The sequence below is a fragment of the Arachis hypogaea genome, chromosome 13, assembly GCF_003086295.3.
Source record: "Arachis hypogaea cultivar Tifrunner chromosome 13, arahy.Tifrunner.gnm2.J5K5, whole genome shotgun sequence".
Classification (NCBI taxonomy): domain Eukaryota; kingdom Viridiplantae; phylum Streptophyta; class Magnoliopsida; order Fabales; family Fabaceae; genus Arachis; species Arachis hypogaea.
The window spans coordinates 46988124-47004633 of NC_092048.1; the positions used below are offsets into that span (position 1 = coordinate 46988124).

A 16510-nucleotide genomic window follows, 5' to 3' on the forward strand; every position below is an offset into this window, starting at 1 on the left:
ATATATATTTATTTTTTTATTAAATAATATATTTTTCTAAAAAAATATTAAAATATCATTAAATTTATAAATATTATTCTTTTGACAATTATTTTTATTATATTTGATTAAATCTCTGCTCCATAATGTGTCATTATATTCTATTGAATCTTTTTATTTTAATTTGTCCTTTAATTAAAAGAATCTACATTGTAATGTGTCATTATGTTTGATTAAATATTTTTATTTTAATTTATTTTTATTTTGATATCATCACTTGATTTATTAGTTTGATTTACCTATTTATTATCACTTAAAATTAAATTGTTATATTAGTATTATATTTTTTGTCCCTAACTGATTTAAATATTGATGACAAATCTTAATATTGACTTTTTTATATTTAAATTTGAATATTTTTGTTATTTGATTTTTGTGTTATATTTAGATGAGATTATAAACTTTTAATTTGGATGATGTTATATTTTATTAATTTATATATTTTTAAATATTTTTTTATAATTTTATATATTATTTATTATACTAGAATGATTTAATGATTAGTTCGGTTTTTAAAATTTTGTGTAAAAGTGAATAATAGAAGAGAATGAAAAATTTTATTATTTTATTTTTTTTACCAAAGATAGAGAGATTTGAACTCGCGATCTCTTAAATGAGTATGAAAAGACTATGTCATTTGAGATATAATTTATTGACATGAAAAATTTTACTATTTGTTTACATCTAAAGAGAAATAATATTAATATTAAATATATAATACAAAAAAGAAATAAGGCTACCCAACCTAACAAAAAATATGATATACACATTAGAAAATTGTCAAATGTTCTGAAAATAATTGTAAGTGTCTTGATAGCTCATTTTAAATATTATCAATATAGTTAAATGGAAAGCCATTTGAAGAGTTACATGGAGGTAATGCTGGATAATGTTCAAATAGTAAATGGAGTTAAATGTTTAAATATTTTAATTTTATTTACGAGATTTAGAGTAAATGTTTAAATTAGTTTTTTTAAATTTTAAGCATGAGTTAAATTAATTCCATCCTAAATTAACTAACCTTCATCATTTTATTATATAACTCATTATCTGTCTTAACACCATATAGATTCATATTGATGTGTATTAATAAGTTCTACAAAAAATGCAATCAAATCGATGTCAATAAAAATGTGAAATATCAACTTGATTTGGAGTAAAATTTAAAGGACCAATTTTAGCATTTACTCGTTGGTATCATAAATTTTTTACATACGAATTCTGCTAGAGAGCTAATGGAGTATTTGTACAATGTGTATAATAGATTATTTATTTGGCCTAATATAAGTTAAAAAATGAATATTCAGGGTAAAATACTACCAATTTCTCAAACACAATACACTCATAGTACGAGAGATAGTAAACATCTGATATCCTACTGAATCGAACATCCCTAAACTCCGATTGTACATATTGTACAGATACTCAATTGACTCTCTGTACTTCCTCTTTACATAAATATGTACACATAAATCTACTTTAGTTTTTTTTTTTATTTTTGGTTAGGACAGAAATCTATATACAATTTGTCTAAAGCTTGAGTGATCTGTATGTAATTTGTCTAAGGCTTGAACGATTTACGTCCCAACCCAGAAAAAGAAAATTATTTTAATTTATTTCAAAAAGTTCTTCCCTACTTAGTCCCCACCTATACCTACCAATCATAGCTTAACACTTGTCATATAGAAAAGCAAGAGAGAAAGAAACACACATAGCTACCTTTAGAAGGATTCGTATTTGTGAATAATGCAAACATCCATCGCTCTAGCCTCTAATGCATGTAATGTAAAATTGTGTTGCGTTTTTCTTAGCAAGATCTCTATTTCTGTTTATCTTCCTTGTCCTATCAATTTTCAAAGAGAAAGAGAAGAGTGCTTTTGTTTTTTATTTATTTTTTCCTTTTTGGGACATGGAGATAAATGATCATCGAGAAGATGAAAGGGAAGGGAAGGTGAAAGAAGCCATGGCAGTTGACGACGACGAAGAAAAAGAAGATGACGACGAGAAAGAAGAAGAGGAAGAGGAAGAGGAAGAAGGAACCACAGGTTCGAGTTTGACCATGGAGAGGGTTGCTGTAGCTAAGGAATTCATTGAAAACCATTACAAGGCTCATATGAAACATATCCAAGATCGCAAAGAAAGGTAAATAAAAAATGTAAGATTGTTTAATCTTATTTACAAAAATTATTTTTCAAGTTTTTAGTTTTTTGTTGTTTAATTAGTTATTGTCCCTATATGTGCACTATTATGTTAGTGATTATTACATGTCTATTTCTGTTTTATCTCGATCTTCATTTTGTTTAAGGCTTTTTAATTTTTTCCTTTTTTTTTCTGATACCTATGGTCATTTGAAGTTTTTAATGTAAACGTTAATTTATTTATCTTAATACGTATGTGTTGTTGGATTTGTACATATTTTCAGGCATTATCGCTATGTGTTTAATAACATCATAAAATATACTTCAATTCAAAATCCTTCTGCCATTAAGCAGATTTTGTTGTATGAATCAATTGATGACATTGAATTCTCTAAATTATTTTGTTGATAAAATTTTGGCTGAAAAAAAATCTTGTTTATTTAACTTTTGTTCTTGGCTATGATGTATCAATAACTGGAGTAACATTTAAATATTTTCTAAGGTTTTATTTAAGCCAAGCACTTTAATTTAGATTCCAAATAACATTTAAGGCATTCTGGTTGTGCTACTATTGTTTTACACCCCAAATTGTTCATATAAAACTTAAGTCTTTTAGTGTGTCAGAGTATTGTACATCATCAAGAGTACTCACAATGCATGTGTGCATGCCTGTTTAATTATGAATATTGTGGCCTTACAAGAGGTCCTAGTTCAGAAAGGCGCATGCACTTTGCACACAAACACATATCAAAGATGAAATATTATTTTATATATTTAGTGAGCAGAAGTGAAACTTTGATTTCAAAATTATGGATTCCAATATCTCATATCCTAATAAGCCTATACATCATCTTTGTAGCCTTTCAGAGAGTTTTATTTGAGATACCTAGATACAATTCTTGCGCATGCACTCACGCAAGCACAAAGTTATTATAGCTTGAGAGTTAATACACATCCAAATCTTTTTGGCAACTAAATCCAATCAAGTTAGTCCAAACCTAATAAAAATCAGTTTCATTAGTGAAACGTGAATACATGTTCTAAATACGAAAATATTTCGCGTTTCTCTCCTTTTCCTCCTCCTTCTTCTACTTCTTTGTGTTTCTTCTCCTCTTCCTTTGCATTCCTCTTCTTACTTCTTTGTGTTCCTCCTGAGAAAATGAAATAAGAAGGAGAATATGAAGAAAAAAAGATAAAAAAGAAAAAGACAAAGTGGAAGATGAGGAGGAGAAATTCAAGTGAAACGAAACTAAATGAACCTAAATTAAACTAAGAAACGAACCGAAATTTTTTAAGAAATGAAAAATTTGGTCAATACTTAACAACAATATCAAGTGAACCTCAGTTAATTTACAAATAAATCGAAATTAGTTCAGATTTGAACAAAAACTTACTAAACAACTACACATGAACAAGTTCAGCAAATTCAAGCGAAACGAAACCAAATGAACCAAAATTAAACTAAGAAATGAATCAAATTTTCTTAAGGAATAAAAAATTCGGTCAATACTTAACAGCAGCATCAAGTGAACTTCAATTAATTCACAAATAAACCGAAATTAGTTCAGATTTGAACAAAAACTAACTAAATAATCACACACGAACAAGTTCAGCAAATTCAAATGAAACGAAACCAAATGAACCTAAATTAAACTAAGAAATGAACCAAAATTTCTTAAAGAATAAAAAATTTGGCCAATACTAAACAACAGTATCAAGTGAACCTTAGTTAATTCACAAATAAATCGAAATTAGTTCAGATTTGAATAAAAACTAACTAAACAACCACCTATGAACAAGTTTAGCAACTTCAAGCGAGATGAAACCAAATGAACCTAAATTAAACTAAAAAATGAACCGAAACCTTTTAAGGAATAAAAAATTTGGTTAATATTTAACAGCAGCATCAAGTGAACCTCAGTTAATTCACAAATGAACTGAAATTAGTTCATATTTGAACAAGTAATAAAAAAACTCAATCATCAACAAAAACACATTGAATTTATATTTTGGATCCAAAAAAATATCAAATAAACTAAGAAATGAACCGAAATTATTTAATAATGGCATCAGAGAAAATCAGAACTAATAAAGAAGTTAAATATTGGTATTGTTGGTGATGACGATAACGAAAGCGAAAGATAATGAAAAAGGAAAAGAAGAAGAAGAAGAAGACGCAGCATTAGGAAAAAAGAAGAAGAATAACCTGCGTGCGCAAATTTAAAAGAAGAAGAAGTGACAGCAGTGAACGTGCACGCGTGAATTTAAAATACTTTATTGGACTTGGTTAGGGTTATGACTTGGATGTAGAGATTTATTGTTATAGCTTATCGACTATCCTAAGTTATTTTATATACAGGAAAAAAAAAAGCTTACATCCAAGATATAGATCTTCTGAATTTTTTTCTCACAATTAATCTTGTAAAATGCGATTTTAGATGGTACGAAAATTAATTGAGACCAATAAAATTTATGTGAGAGAAACTTTGTGAGATCATACTACATGATCAATTGTGAAAAAAAATTTGAGAAGATCTATTTTCAATGTTAGTATTCGATTGGTTTGTACCGAAGTCTTCTTTTATGTTCTCACTTTTCACATTTTTATTTATAAAATATTGAAATAGATAGCATTGAAAATGAAAATAAATAGCAAATAGAATCTTGGTCTTCTAATTTTTCTAATTTTATAATATGCAGGCGTTTAGTACTAGAAAAGAAGCTAGCATCTTCTCATGTACCAGAAGAGGAACAAATCAATCTATTAAAAGATTTAGAGCGAAAGGAGACTGAGTATATACGATTAAAAAGAAACAAAATATGTGTTGATGATTTTGACCTTCTAACAATTATTGGCAGAGGAGCCTTTGGCGAGGTAGATATATACACTAATACACAACCACTTTATATAATAATAGTGTCATCTGTTTATTCTCTTTTATGAAATTCATGACTAATATATTAGTTTATGCTATTGATTTTACTATTGTTGTATTCCTACCTCTTTACCATTAGTTGTTTGCATGTACAACTTGTTTGTGTAGGTAAGACTCTGTCGGGAAAAGAAATCAGGTCACATATACGCCATGAAAAAGTTGAAGAAGTCTGAAATGCTTCGTAGGGGACAGGTAAAGTTTCATATTATCCGTAGAAAAAGTTTTCAAGTATACCGATACACCGATATTTCAGTAATTTTTAACTGTTGATCTTAATTATATATATTATATATGTTCTTTATAATTAATAAGATCAAAAGTTAAAAATGACTGTAATAACAGTGTACCGGTATCTGTAGTAGTATGAAAATTTCATGTTTTGATTTTTGAATTTGTTTTAGAATAATTATCCGTAGTATGTACATTTCCATCTTAATTAGGTTGAGCATGTTAGAGCGGAAAGGAATGTACTTGCAGAAGTTGCAAGTGAGTGCATTGTGAAGCTGTATTACTCTTTTCAAGATGATGAATACTTATATCTAATAATGGAGTATTTACCTGGTGGTGATATAATGACTTTGCTTATGAGAGAGGAAATTTTGACCGAAACTATGGCGAGATTTTACATTGCGCAAACTGTTTTGGCAATAGAGTCTATTCATAAACACAATTACATTCATCGGTACGGTTTGTATTCTTATATTTTCAACTGCATTATGATTATTCTATCCTTAAAAGCTTAATTTGTAAATATACATACATCTTCTTTTTGTTTTCCATAGAGACATAAAACCTGACAACCTTCTATTGGACAAAAATGGTCATATGAAGCTCTCTGATTTTGGTCTTTGCAAGCCACTTGACTGTTCTAATTTATCATCTATAAATGAAAATGAAGTTCTAGATGATGAGAACTTGAATGATACCATGGACATTGATGGATCCAACCCAAATAAAAGAAATGGAAGGCGCTGGAAAAGTCCCCTTGAACAACTTCAACATTGGCAAATGAATCGGAGGAAGTTGGTATTTCCTTCTCTCTACATTAAACAAATTTCTTATACCTTGTTAATGACAATAGCCACATGTTAGTGCATGGAATATTGTTTTTTTATAATCCTTTTGACCATATCTTGTTCTATATGCTCATGGCAGGCATTTTCCATGGTTGGTACTCCGGACTATATTTCTCCCGAGGTGCTTCTAAAAAAAGGCTATGGTGCAGAATGTGACTGGTTTGTTTTTATTTGCCTTTCTTTTCAGCTACATCTATCCATTTTTTGACCCAGTAACCTTTTATTTTGATGTGAATAAATCATAAGTTTGCAATGCCTTTTTAAGTTAGCTTCTAGCCAAATGTTGCTTATAATATTTACACAATAAGTCAAGTCCCCAATGCAACAGCATTGTCTTTGATTGGTGATAGTGAAAATTTTTGTTTGGATTCAAATTAAATTGGTTATATTGTTGTAGCAACTCCAAACTCAACTTCCACGATCAAATTTAAAAAGGTGAAAATCTGCTTGAGAAATTAAAAAACTCTTTATCTCGTTATAGTAATATTCCAAATCCAGATTTCCAATCAAATTGGAAAATTATCACAAATTCAAAGCCAAATTGGGAGTTTTAGCTCCGGATCATCTTCCAAGAATGCGCAATCCTAATTGACCATGAGTCTATGAGAATTGGGCAGTTAATTGTAAGCAACTAAAACTAAATCAAGCAATAAAGTAACCTAGCAATTAGGAAGACCAAAGATGACAATTATATTAAAAGCAACATAAAATATCTAGAAAAAGAAAATTATCAAATTCAATTACTAAAAGAGCATTGTGTCACGTTTTTGGATACACTCCAATTTTACTGCGCCGGTACTTAAACTTAGTCGACTTTTTAAGTTAAGACCAATTTAGACTAATCCTCAATATTTAGCAAAAAAAACTTAAAATACAATTTCTACACAAGTATTTTTTAGAGAACTTACATACTCATCACAGAACTCTCAATTCTTATTTATAGTCATCTATCTCTTAAACAGATAGTTATGATTAAATCTAATCGACAGTCCATATCGATTATCTAGAATTTTCATTACAAATATCCTACATACTACATTTATCTAAATACTTCTAGATTCTTCTAAACTAATCTTTATACTTCTATACCTATTTACGTTCTTCTAGAATATTCTATCATTTTTTTAGAATTTTTTGACATTTTTTAGAATTTTCTAAGACTTTTTAGGACACTCTAAAATATTATATAAATATCATTAAATATAACATTATAAAATTTACTATGACACTTAGCTAGATTTAATCCTTAAAATTGTTTATCCTTGTCACTAAGCTAAAGTAAATATGATAAATAAGAGAGTTGTCCATATTGGTTAACCTTTAACTACAATTAATTATCCTAGTTCACGTAGTCCTAACCATTTAACCAAGGGAATTCGGTAGGTGGGTTAGTGTTATGAAGACCAATATAAATTCATCCCTTTTATTTATCACCAATGAAAATTAATCGGGACTCAAAATCACCTCAATTCATAATGCAATATAAATCTACTCCATAACAACTAGAAGTATTTTAACAAACACTTAATATGTAGAATCAAAACATAACTTGCAAATAAATAAAATCTAAATCTAAGATAATCAAATTTGCAATAAACATAAAAGCAACTCCAACAAACATAAATTTACAATACCCAAAGAAAAATCATTCATTATTCATTAATTCTAAATTAAGATTCAAACATAAACCATTCATTACATAAGGTAGGGAAAAACAACAAGAGTGCAAACCAAATGAAAATTGAGGAAATGATTGAATCTTGAAGTCTTGAACGCAAATTGAAATAAAATCTAATCTAAGGCTATATAAACTTTTTTAGAGAGTAGAAGAAGCTTCTCTCTAGAAATACAAACTAAATAGTAAACTATCAAATTCGTTTTTGATTTTTTGATAAAACTATCCCTTACTTTTATTAATGAAAAAAATGTCTTCAAAACATTTTAAAACGTGACAAAAGTACTCTGTGTTAAATATATATTTTAAAAAATACTTTAAAAATTGAATTTTAATGTAATTTTTTGCAAGTATAATTAAAAAAATGAGACTTTTTAATTTTAAAAATTTGGTAACTTTCAGCTTAGTAGATTTTTTTTGCGATTTATTTTTATTCATGACCAAGAAAAAATGAAAAAAAAAATCTAAAGATTGAATTTTTATTTGGATTTTTTATATTTATTCTAAATAGTTATTTAAATAAAAAAATAATATTTTTTTAGTTTTTTTATCGTATTTTATAATATTTTAAAGATATTTTTGTTATTATCAAAAGTGGAAAATATATTTGATAGCATATTCAAAAATTGGGAGTGGTTTTGGTGGTTTATCCCAAACTGAAAACATAACCTAAAACCTAATTAATACAACTCCTTTTACTATGCCCCTTTGATTTCCACTTCTTATATCCTTTTTGGGTCCAAACGCGAGCTCACGTGCTTCACTAACGTACCAGGCAATTTTACTGCCGCGTACGTAGTAACACTTGATCTTAATTTATCCTAAAATAATAACAAACACATCAAAATGCCATATAAATAATAAAAGATTCAAATATATTCAAATTGTGGCAAGAATTCATGAAATTTGTCACCAATCACAATAGAAAACAAGAATCACAAATAAAGGCAATTAAATACAAAAGGTATAGAGAAATTAAAGATATCAGAATTTCTTAAAATTTCAATTGATCTCATAAAATTGGGTTCTATCAATTAGTCACACTATATCGTTAAACTAAGTTCTGTAGATAAAAAAAAAAAAGAAAAAAAAAAAAGAAAAAAGATCGTGAATTCATGCAAGCAATAAAAATATCTTGACCTTGTCATGTTTGTGTGCTTAAGTTTTACGGGCATATACTAATTAAAAGTCATCTTTGATAATGGAAGAAAACACACACGCTAATGAAAGTCTTTCTATCCAATTTTAATAAGTTTTCTTTTTTTATATAATATACATACAATCCACATGGATCATTAAAGCTAAGAAAGAACTGAATCATTATGAATTGGATAAGTAGTATATCCATTTCAGTATACAAAATTATTTGCTAACACAAAGTATGGATAAAAATGTTTCATTTTCATTATTCCATGCTTATTTTCCTTTTTTTAAATGATTTCGTGAAGGGAATCATATGGTATTCACTTTTGTATTAGCTTCTACCTTGAAAGGTGTCATGTATTCCTTGTAAATAAATGTCTTCATTATAATAGTAATATTTTTTTCTAAATAAAGTGATTTTTTCTTTGATACAGGTGGTCTCTTGGTGCTATATTGTATGAGATGCTTATTGGTTATCCTCCATTTTATTCTGATGATCCTATAACAACATGTAGAAAGGTTTTATATTTTTTTTCCAGTTGTTCTTTCTTTTCTTTTCAACTATATTTTTGTTGTCACAATATGAGTTATATATAGATGTAAACTCTCACACTATACGACAAAGAAATAACATTTCTATTACAAAAAAAAATTATTTTGATTATAATTTAGAGTAATAATTGGTTTAATAAGTAATGAAACAAACATAATTCTCTAAAAGTAAACGGCAACCACAAAACATCTAGTTCATTATTGCTTTCCTCGTGAGAAAGTTAAAGAACTCACTATTAGCAACCCAACAACATGGGAGTGAGTTATTTGGAGATTTGATTTGAATCACCATCATAAATGCTTACAGCATTTATCCAGTTTGTGATATTTTCTAATAAAAAAGTACGGGGAGCCAATTGAATATTTATCTATTGTCTTCTTAGCAGGATCCTTTGCTAATATATGAAGATAGTCATATTCTGCACAAAATAAATTGGCTAATAAATGTTTTTCAAATGAGTTTTGTATATCAAAGGTGCATGATGTGTAAAAAGAAAAAGAGGTGCATGACTTAATGGCATAATATTAAATTAAACTCTGTTAAATAATAAATAATATTAAATTAAATTATGTTGAACAATATAACGAGAATATTTTCTCTAGATCAAATATAATTTTTGTGTTTACTATTTGTCAAAAATTTTAAAATTATCCTTAACATTTATTTTGTATCAATTTTACAGCTAATTTTTAAAAAGTAAATTAATTTTACCCTCTACTAAAATTAATAATTTTTATTCTCATGATACCCATCATTATATCATCATTTTCCAATCTTCACCATGTTATATTAATTTGGATAGAAGAATAAAATTGATTACCTTAAAAAATATTAGGCACAAAATTAATACAAATTAAATAAGAGAAATAATTTTAAAATTTTTAATAAACATTAAGGACAATAATATACTAAAACTTTTATAATTAAGCTGGCTTGGTTTAGTGGGTAGCTTGTGCATGTAGCTATTTATTGGTCAGCGATAAACTTTTAAAAAGAACTCAAATTCGCAGCAAATTAGTCATTAGCCTATCGAGTTAAAAAATATCGTAAAAAAAAAATTTTATATTCTTTTTTCTTGTGTGCTTTATTTATTAAATATTTCAATAAACTAAGAAATAAACATTCATTATTCATGGGCATGCATGTAATCTATTTTAATTTATTCATTGTGATGCTAAAGTATTTATTAGTATTTATTTATTACCCAGTTATTTTCACTAGTACTAATGGTAATAATATAAATTAATGCTTTTTTTTTTTTTTTTTGGCTTCGGTGTTGAGTGTTTTCAGATTGTGCATTGGAAAAATCACTTAAAATTTCCAGTTGAGATAAGGTTGAGTCCAGAAGCAAGAGATCTAATATGTAGGTTACTTGTTGATGCTCCACAAAGGCTTGGTACTAATGGAGCATATGAAATTAAAGTGTGTAAAATGTATTTTTTTTTTCCTCTCCCCTACTCTCTACTACAAAATTACAATATTCCCTAACAATATTGTGGTTCTGAATTGACCAGACTCATCCTTGGTTCAAAAATGTTGAATGGGATAGGCTTTATGAAATGGAGGCAGCATTTATACCACAGGTCGATGGAGAGCTTGACACTCAAAATTTTATGAAATTTAATGAGGTCAAGTATTTTTATTTAATTAAGAATTCTTCTTTTCTAATTGGTTTGTCCTCTTTCACCTATACCGTAGCAACATTTTGCATTGAGTTTACTAATAGATTAAGTTAGGGATAAGAACTATTTTGGTATAAAAATTTTGAGTAAAATTAAAATTGTCTTTAAAGTTTTATTAAGTTTTAATTTTTTTATAAATTTAGTTAACTTGTGTTTTAAGGAAATATTTTAAAAGTATAATAATAATAATAATAATAATAATAATAATTTTTTTTTAATATTTTTAATGTATCTAATACATTAAAAATATAAAAGTATTAAATTTTACAATAACTTTTATAAAACATTTTTTATAGTATGTTGTTCTTAAGGCGCAAATTAGAAAAACTTTTCTTATTATATTTTGGATAAAATTACCCTTATATTTATTACTCTAAATATGAAATTAAAAAAGAAATAAAAAACAATTTATGCATTCACAGTGGCGAAACACAGACAGAGAACCTGCAGAGTGTGAAAGCAACGAACATAGCATGTGTTTCCAGAATTGTATGCTTGTGAGATAGTGTATTTCCATTTTTTTTTCGGTAATGTTAGATAATTAGGGTACAGCCAACTGGAGCTTATTAATTAAAAAATAGATCTGTTACAAATAAAAAAATAAATAACTTTTATTTTCCTAATTTTTCAAATTTTAAAATTAAAAATAAAAGGAAGTGGACTTGAGTTGGCTTATTCTTAGAAATTTTTTTTATATTTGTACAATGGTAAGTGAATATTTATGATATCTAGTTATTGGTTTAAATTCAAATATTTTTAATATTTGATTCTTTAATAATTCTATCTTCGAAATGACAAGGCATGATAATTATTGTTTGTATGTTGTCTTCTTATTTAGGTTTTCTTATTTATATTTTGTTGAACTTTTGTATTGTTTGTTTTCTCCATGTATGATTATGTATTATTAGCTACAATTATGACATGGTTATAGTTATGTTAATGTATAGGTTGAAGCAGAACAACCAAAACCAACTAGAAGTGCATCAGGACCGATCAGAAAAGTATGTACTTTATTTACTTGAAGAAGTAGCAATCTTTATTTTTCAATAGCCAAGTAGTTAACAAGGAGTGACAATTCCATATCCTTTAGAATTTGTCAACATATTATTCTTCAATATTTTAATATAGAAAGGTTTTATTATTGCAAAAAATATTTTAGTCAATCCCTATTAAAATGTGTTGCATGCTAAATATACGCGTTAATTTATGGTGGATGATTCATTTTAGAATCCTTTATGATGATATATTGTTGTATTGATCTCTTTCGCTACAGAAGTTGTTAACTCCTCAAGATCTCAGTTTTGTTGGCTATACATATAAGAATTTTGCTGCTGTTAAGGGAACACGCCATTCTATTGGTATATTTTTCCTTCTAAAGTAATTATCTTCCCTTATACCAATTTACAATAATTAATAAAGGTAATTATAGTGCATCCTCTTGGGATCAGATGACTGTACACACAACATCCCTCAAAAAGTTAATATGATATAACTACTTTTGATCCACTAATGAATATTTGTGGTGGATACTATTACAATGATATTTTTATATGAAAATAATATTGTGAATCGTTAGATAGTTTGATATATTTGACTAAATATATTTAACTGAACCATCTAATGTTTCACAATATTATATGTTTTTATGTAAAAATATTTGATCTTTGTTAAAGTATCCCCTTTGTTTTATGTTTTATCTTCAATTATTTTCCTTCCTTGGCATAAAACTAATGGATATTGTACTTCTTTTATCGAACCGTAACAGATATGTTGTCTTTGTCAACCCCACAGCGCACATCATCCATTGACTCTACACAAAGTAATGAACCTAAATTTGATTATTACACTTTAGGGAGGGTAAAAGTCAGGGTGAATTTTCTATTCATTTTTTTAAATAGTTCCTAACATACCCATTTTTGTTGAAGGTGATACTGCAATTGACTATTCCACATGATAGCCAAGAGATTCCGTAGTTGACTTTTTTTGCACTCTGGAAAATGAGTGCCCTTCAGCATGAATATGTGAACGTCTTTCTTCCATGTATATATGCTTTTTTTTGTATAACAAATAGATTAATCTTCTTCGATGATGATGCATGGTTAGCATGTTTTATTTGTCAACCGGGTTTACCACTGTTTCATTACCAACGGCATTAATATAATGTACTTTAGTATACGAGGAATTTTTTGTTCATGTAATTTTATAAAAAAATTAATCTTGGATTAGAAACTTATATGTTATAGAGCATCTGCTAATCCAAAATTATTTGTTACACTTTTTATATACTTGAAAATCAACATTATATTTGTTCAAAATATGCAAAAACAAAGTGTTATTCAATTATATGATTATTGATGTTCAATTTTGGTATAAATGATTTTCATGATATATTATAATTTAATGGTTTGATCGATAAAATGTATATCTTATGTGGCATAATTATTTAAGTTGACCCAATTGTCATTTGATCCTAATTAACTAGCTAGGGCATGAGACATGACCGCTAGTGCCTAAGTTGGCAATGAAACATTATACCATCACTTGTGAATTCTTGTGCATTCTTGTTTATATTTACTTGGTGTGCAATCAGTATTATTTGCTACCTCCAAGGCATCTCAAATTGAATTTTAACGTTTACTCAAATATGTGATATACTGAAAGCCATTTCCTTAAGTAATAATATAATCAAATTAAATTAGGTAAAATCCAAATTTTAAAAAGTCTACTACATTTAAATTAGGTATAATCCATCTAGAGAACATGTTTGGAGGGCACTGCCTAGTAAGTAGCTTGAATCTCTTCCAAGCTTCATAAAGGGTCTCACCCTCTTTCTGTCTGAAAGTCTGAACCTCCACCCTTAGCTTAGTCAGCTTTTGAGGTGGAAAAAATTTAGTCAAAAAGCTAGTGACAACCTTGTCCCAAGTATCCAGACTCTTCTTGGGTTGAGAATCTAACCACAGCTTTGCTCTATCCCTCACAGCAAATGGGAAGAGCATGAGTTTGTACACCTCAGGATTCACTCCATTGATCTTTACAGTATCACAAATCTGCAGAAAATCAGAGATAAATTGATTTGGGTCTTCATGAGGAAGTCCATGATACTGACAATTTTGTTGTACAAGAGTGACAAGCTGAGGCTTTAGTTCAAAATTGTTTGCAGCTATAGGAGGCACCACAATGTTTTTTCCATAAAGATCTGCATTGGGAGCAGTGTAAGAGCCAAGCACTCTTCTAGGTTGCTCATTCCCAACTGGATTTGCCACATTGGCATTGACAGCATTATTATTATGATCCATAGTGGACTCTGCAGCCTTGTAAAGTCTTGCTTGTTGCAAACGTCGTCTCAAAGTCCTTTCAAGTTCATGATCAAAGTCTAATAGAGGTTCCTTGTCCCTGTTCCTGCTCATAAACAGACAGAAGACAAGAAAAGATGGAACTCTCTACGTCAGAGTATAGAGAATTCCCAGTGAGGTAACCTGTGTAAACAAATAAAATAAAAATACTAAATAAAATAAATAAGTAAATTTCGAAAATTATAGGTAGAATTAGGACAGAAAAATTCGAAATTAACAAGAAAAATAAACAGGAAAAATTGAAATAAAAATAACTTGAGAACACCAAACTTAATTTCAGAAATTAAGAAAAATATTAGTACTAATTTACTTATATATATTAACTAAATAATAAAGGAAAAGAAAAAGAAAACGAAGCAGGGGAGGGGGGAAGCTAACGAAAAAAAATGAGGAAAATATTAGTACTAATTTAATTGCATATATACATTTTTTGTTTTCGAAAATAATAAAGCAACAATTATGGAAATAAAAACTAAAGTGCCCAATCTAAGCAATCAAACAACTAGTAGTTGTTAATCACTATCAATCTCCGACAACGGCGCCAAAAACTTGGTGCGGAATTTACAACTACAAACTAACCGGCAAGTGCACCGGGTTGTACCAAGTAGTACCTCAAGTGAATGAGGGTCGATCCCACGAGGATTGATGGACTAAGCAACAATGGTCAAGTGATTTACTTAGTTAGGCAAACAGAAAATAGTGTTTGAGAATTCAATTGCATTAATTAGTAAATTCAGTAATTCAGAAAGCAAACAGTAAACAAGTGGTGAATGATATATGAAGAAATAGTTAAGGCTTCAAAGATATCTATTTTTCGGATTGAATTTTCTTACTAACTATTTTATTCATGCAAGATTCAATTCATGGCAAACTATATATGACTAAGCCCTAATTCCTTAGACCTTCTTAGTCTACTCTAACTTTCATCAACCGCCAATTCCTTGGTTACTTAATTCCAATTAGAGGGTGAAGTTCAATTCTAGTTTATATGCCACAAAAATCCTAATTACCCAAATATAAGAGGATTATATGTCACGTATCCCGTTAAGTCCAGATAATTAAAAATTTAGGAGAATATGTTTTCAAGCTGTTGTTCAAGTAAAGAGCTTTTCCAAGTTATACAAGAACTCAATTAGAAAGAGTGTCATACTTCCGTTCCACCCAAATTCATAAGATAAAGAACGAAAACAATTCTTGAAATATAAATCAGTACATGAATTAAAATAGAAAAATAATAGTATCAATCCATACAATAGACAGAGCTCCTAACTTTAACAGTGGAGGTTTAGTTGCTCATGGTTCAGAGAGAAAATAAGGATTCTGAAAAACTGTAAATTCTGGAATGAGGTAGAAGAGAAGAGAGCCCGAAGGGCTGATTTCTTTCTCTTTTATATCTAATCCTAATTAATGTAAAATATATTTCCTAAAAATTAAATAATATATTTTTCTAATTATAAAAATAATAAAAGTTTAATAAAAAATAAATTAAATTCTTGTGTAGCCTTTGTTGGAGTGAATGGGGACCACTGGACATGTTGAGGTCCACGCTGAACTTGGCTTTTATCAAGTTCAGTGTGGATGATACAGTGGAGTCTTGTGCGCATAGGTTTGAGTCCACGCTGAACTTGGCTTTTCCCAAGTTCAGTGTGGGATGTAACGTGTGGTTTTCCCCGGAAGCTTTCAAGTTCACGTTGAACTTGGCAGGGGCCAAGTTCAACGTGGAGTGGGCAGAGTTCTCTAGAGAAGGAGTGTACACTATTATATATTGTTGGAAAGCCCTATAAGTTAGCTTTCCAATGCCGCTAAAACCACGTCAATTGGACCTCTGTAACTCAAGTTATTCCTGGTTGAGTGCAAGGAGGTCGGGGTTGACAGCATCATTCGCTTTCTCCCCTTTCTGCTACAAAACTCCGTC

General features: G+C 28.6%; 1 protein-coding gene across 1 annotated transcript; it reads left to right on the forward strand.

Annotated features, from left to right (window-relative positions):
• Positions 1-1807: 1807 nt before the first annotated feature.
• Positions 1808-13415, forward strand: LOC112735909 (uncharacterized). Its single transcript, XM_025785340.3, has 13 exons — positions 1808-2181; positions 4878-5052; positions 5222-5305; positions 5554-5795; positions 5896-6139; positions 6269-6348; positions 9442-9526; positions 10851-10982; positions 11075-11188; positions 12190-12243; positions 12516-12600; positions 13008-13061; positions 13168-13415. The coding sequence occupies exons 1-13, from the start codon at positions 1949-1951 to the stop codon at positions 13194-13196; spliced, it is 1611 nt and encodes a 536-aa protein (XP_025641125.1). The 5' UTR covers positions 1808-1948; the 3' UTR covers positions 13197-13415.
• The last annotated feature ends 3095 nt before the right edge of the window (positions 13416-16510 follow it).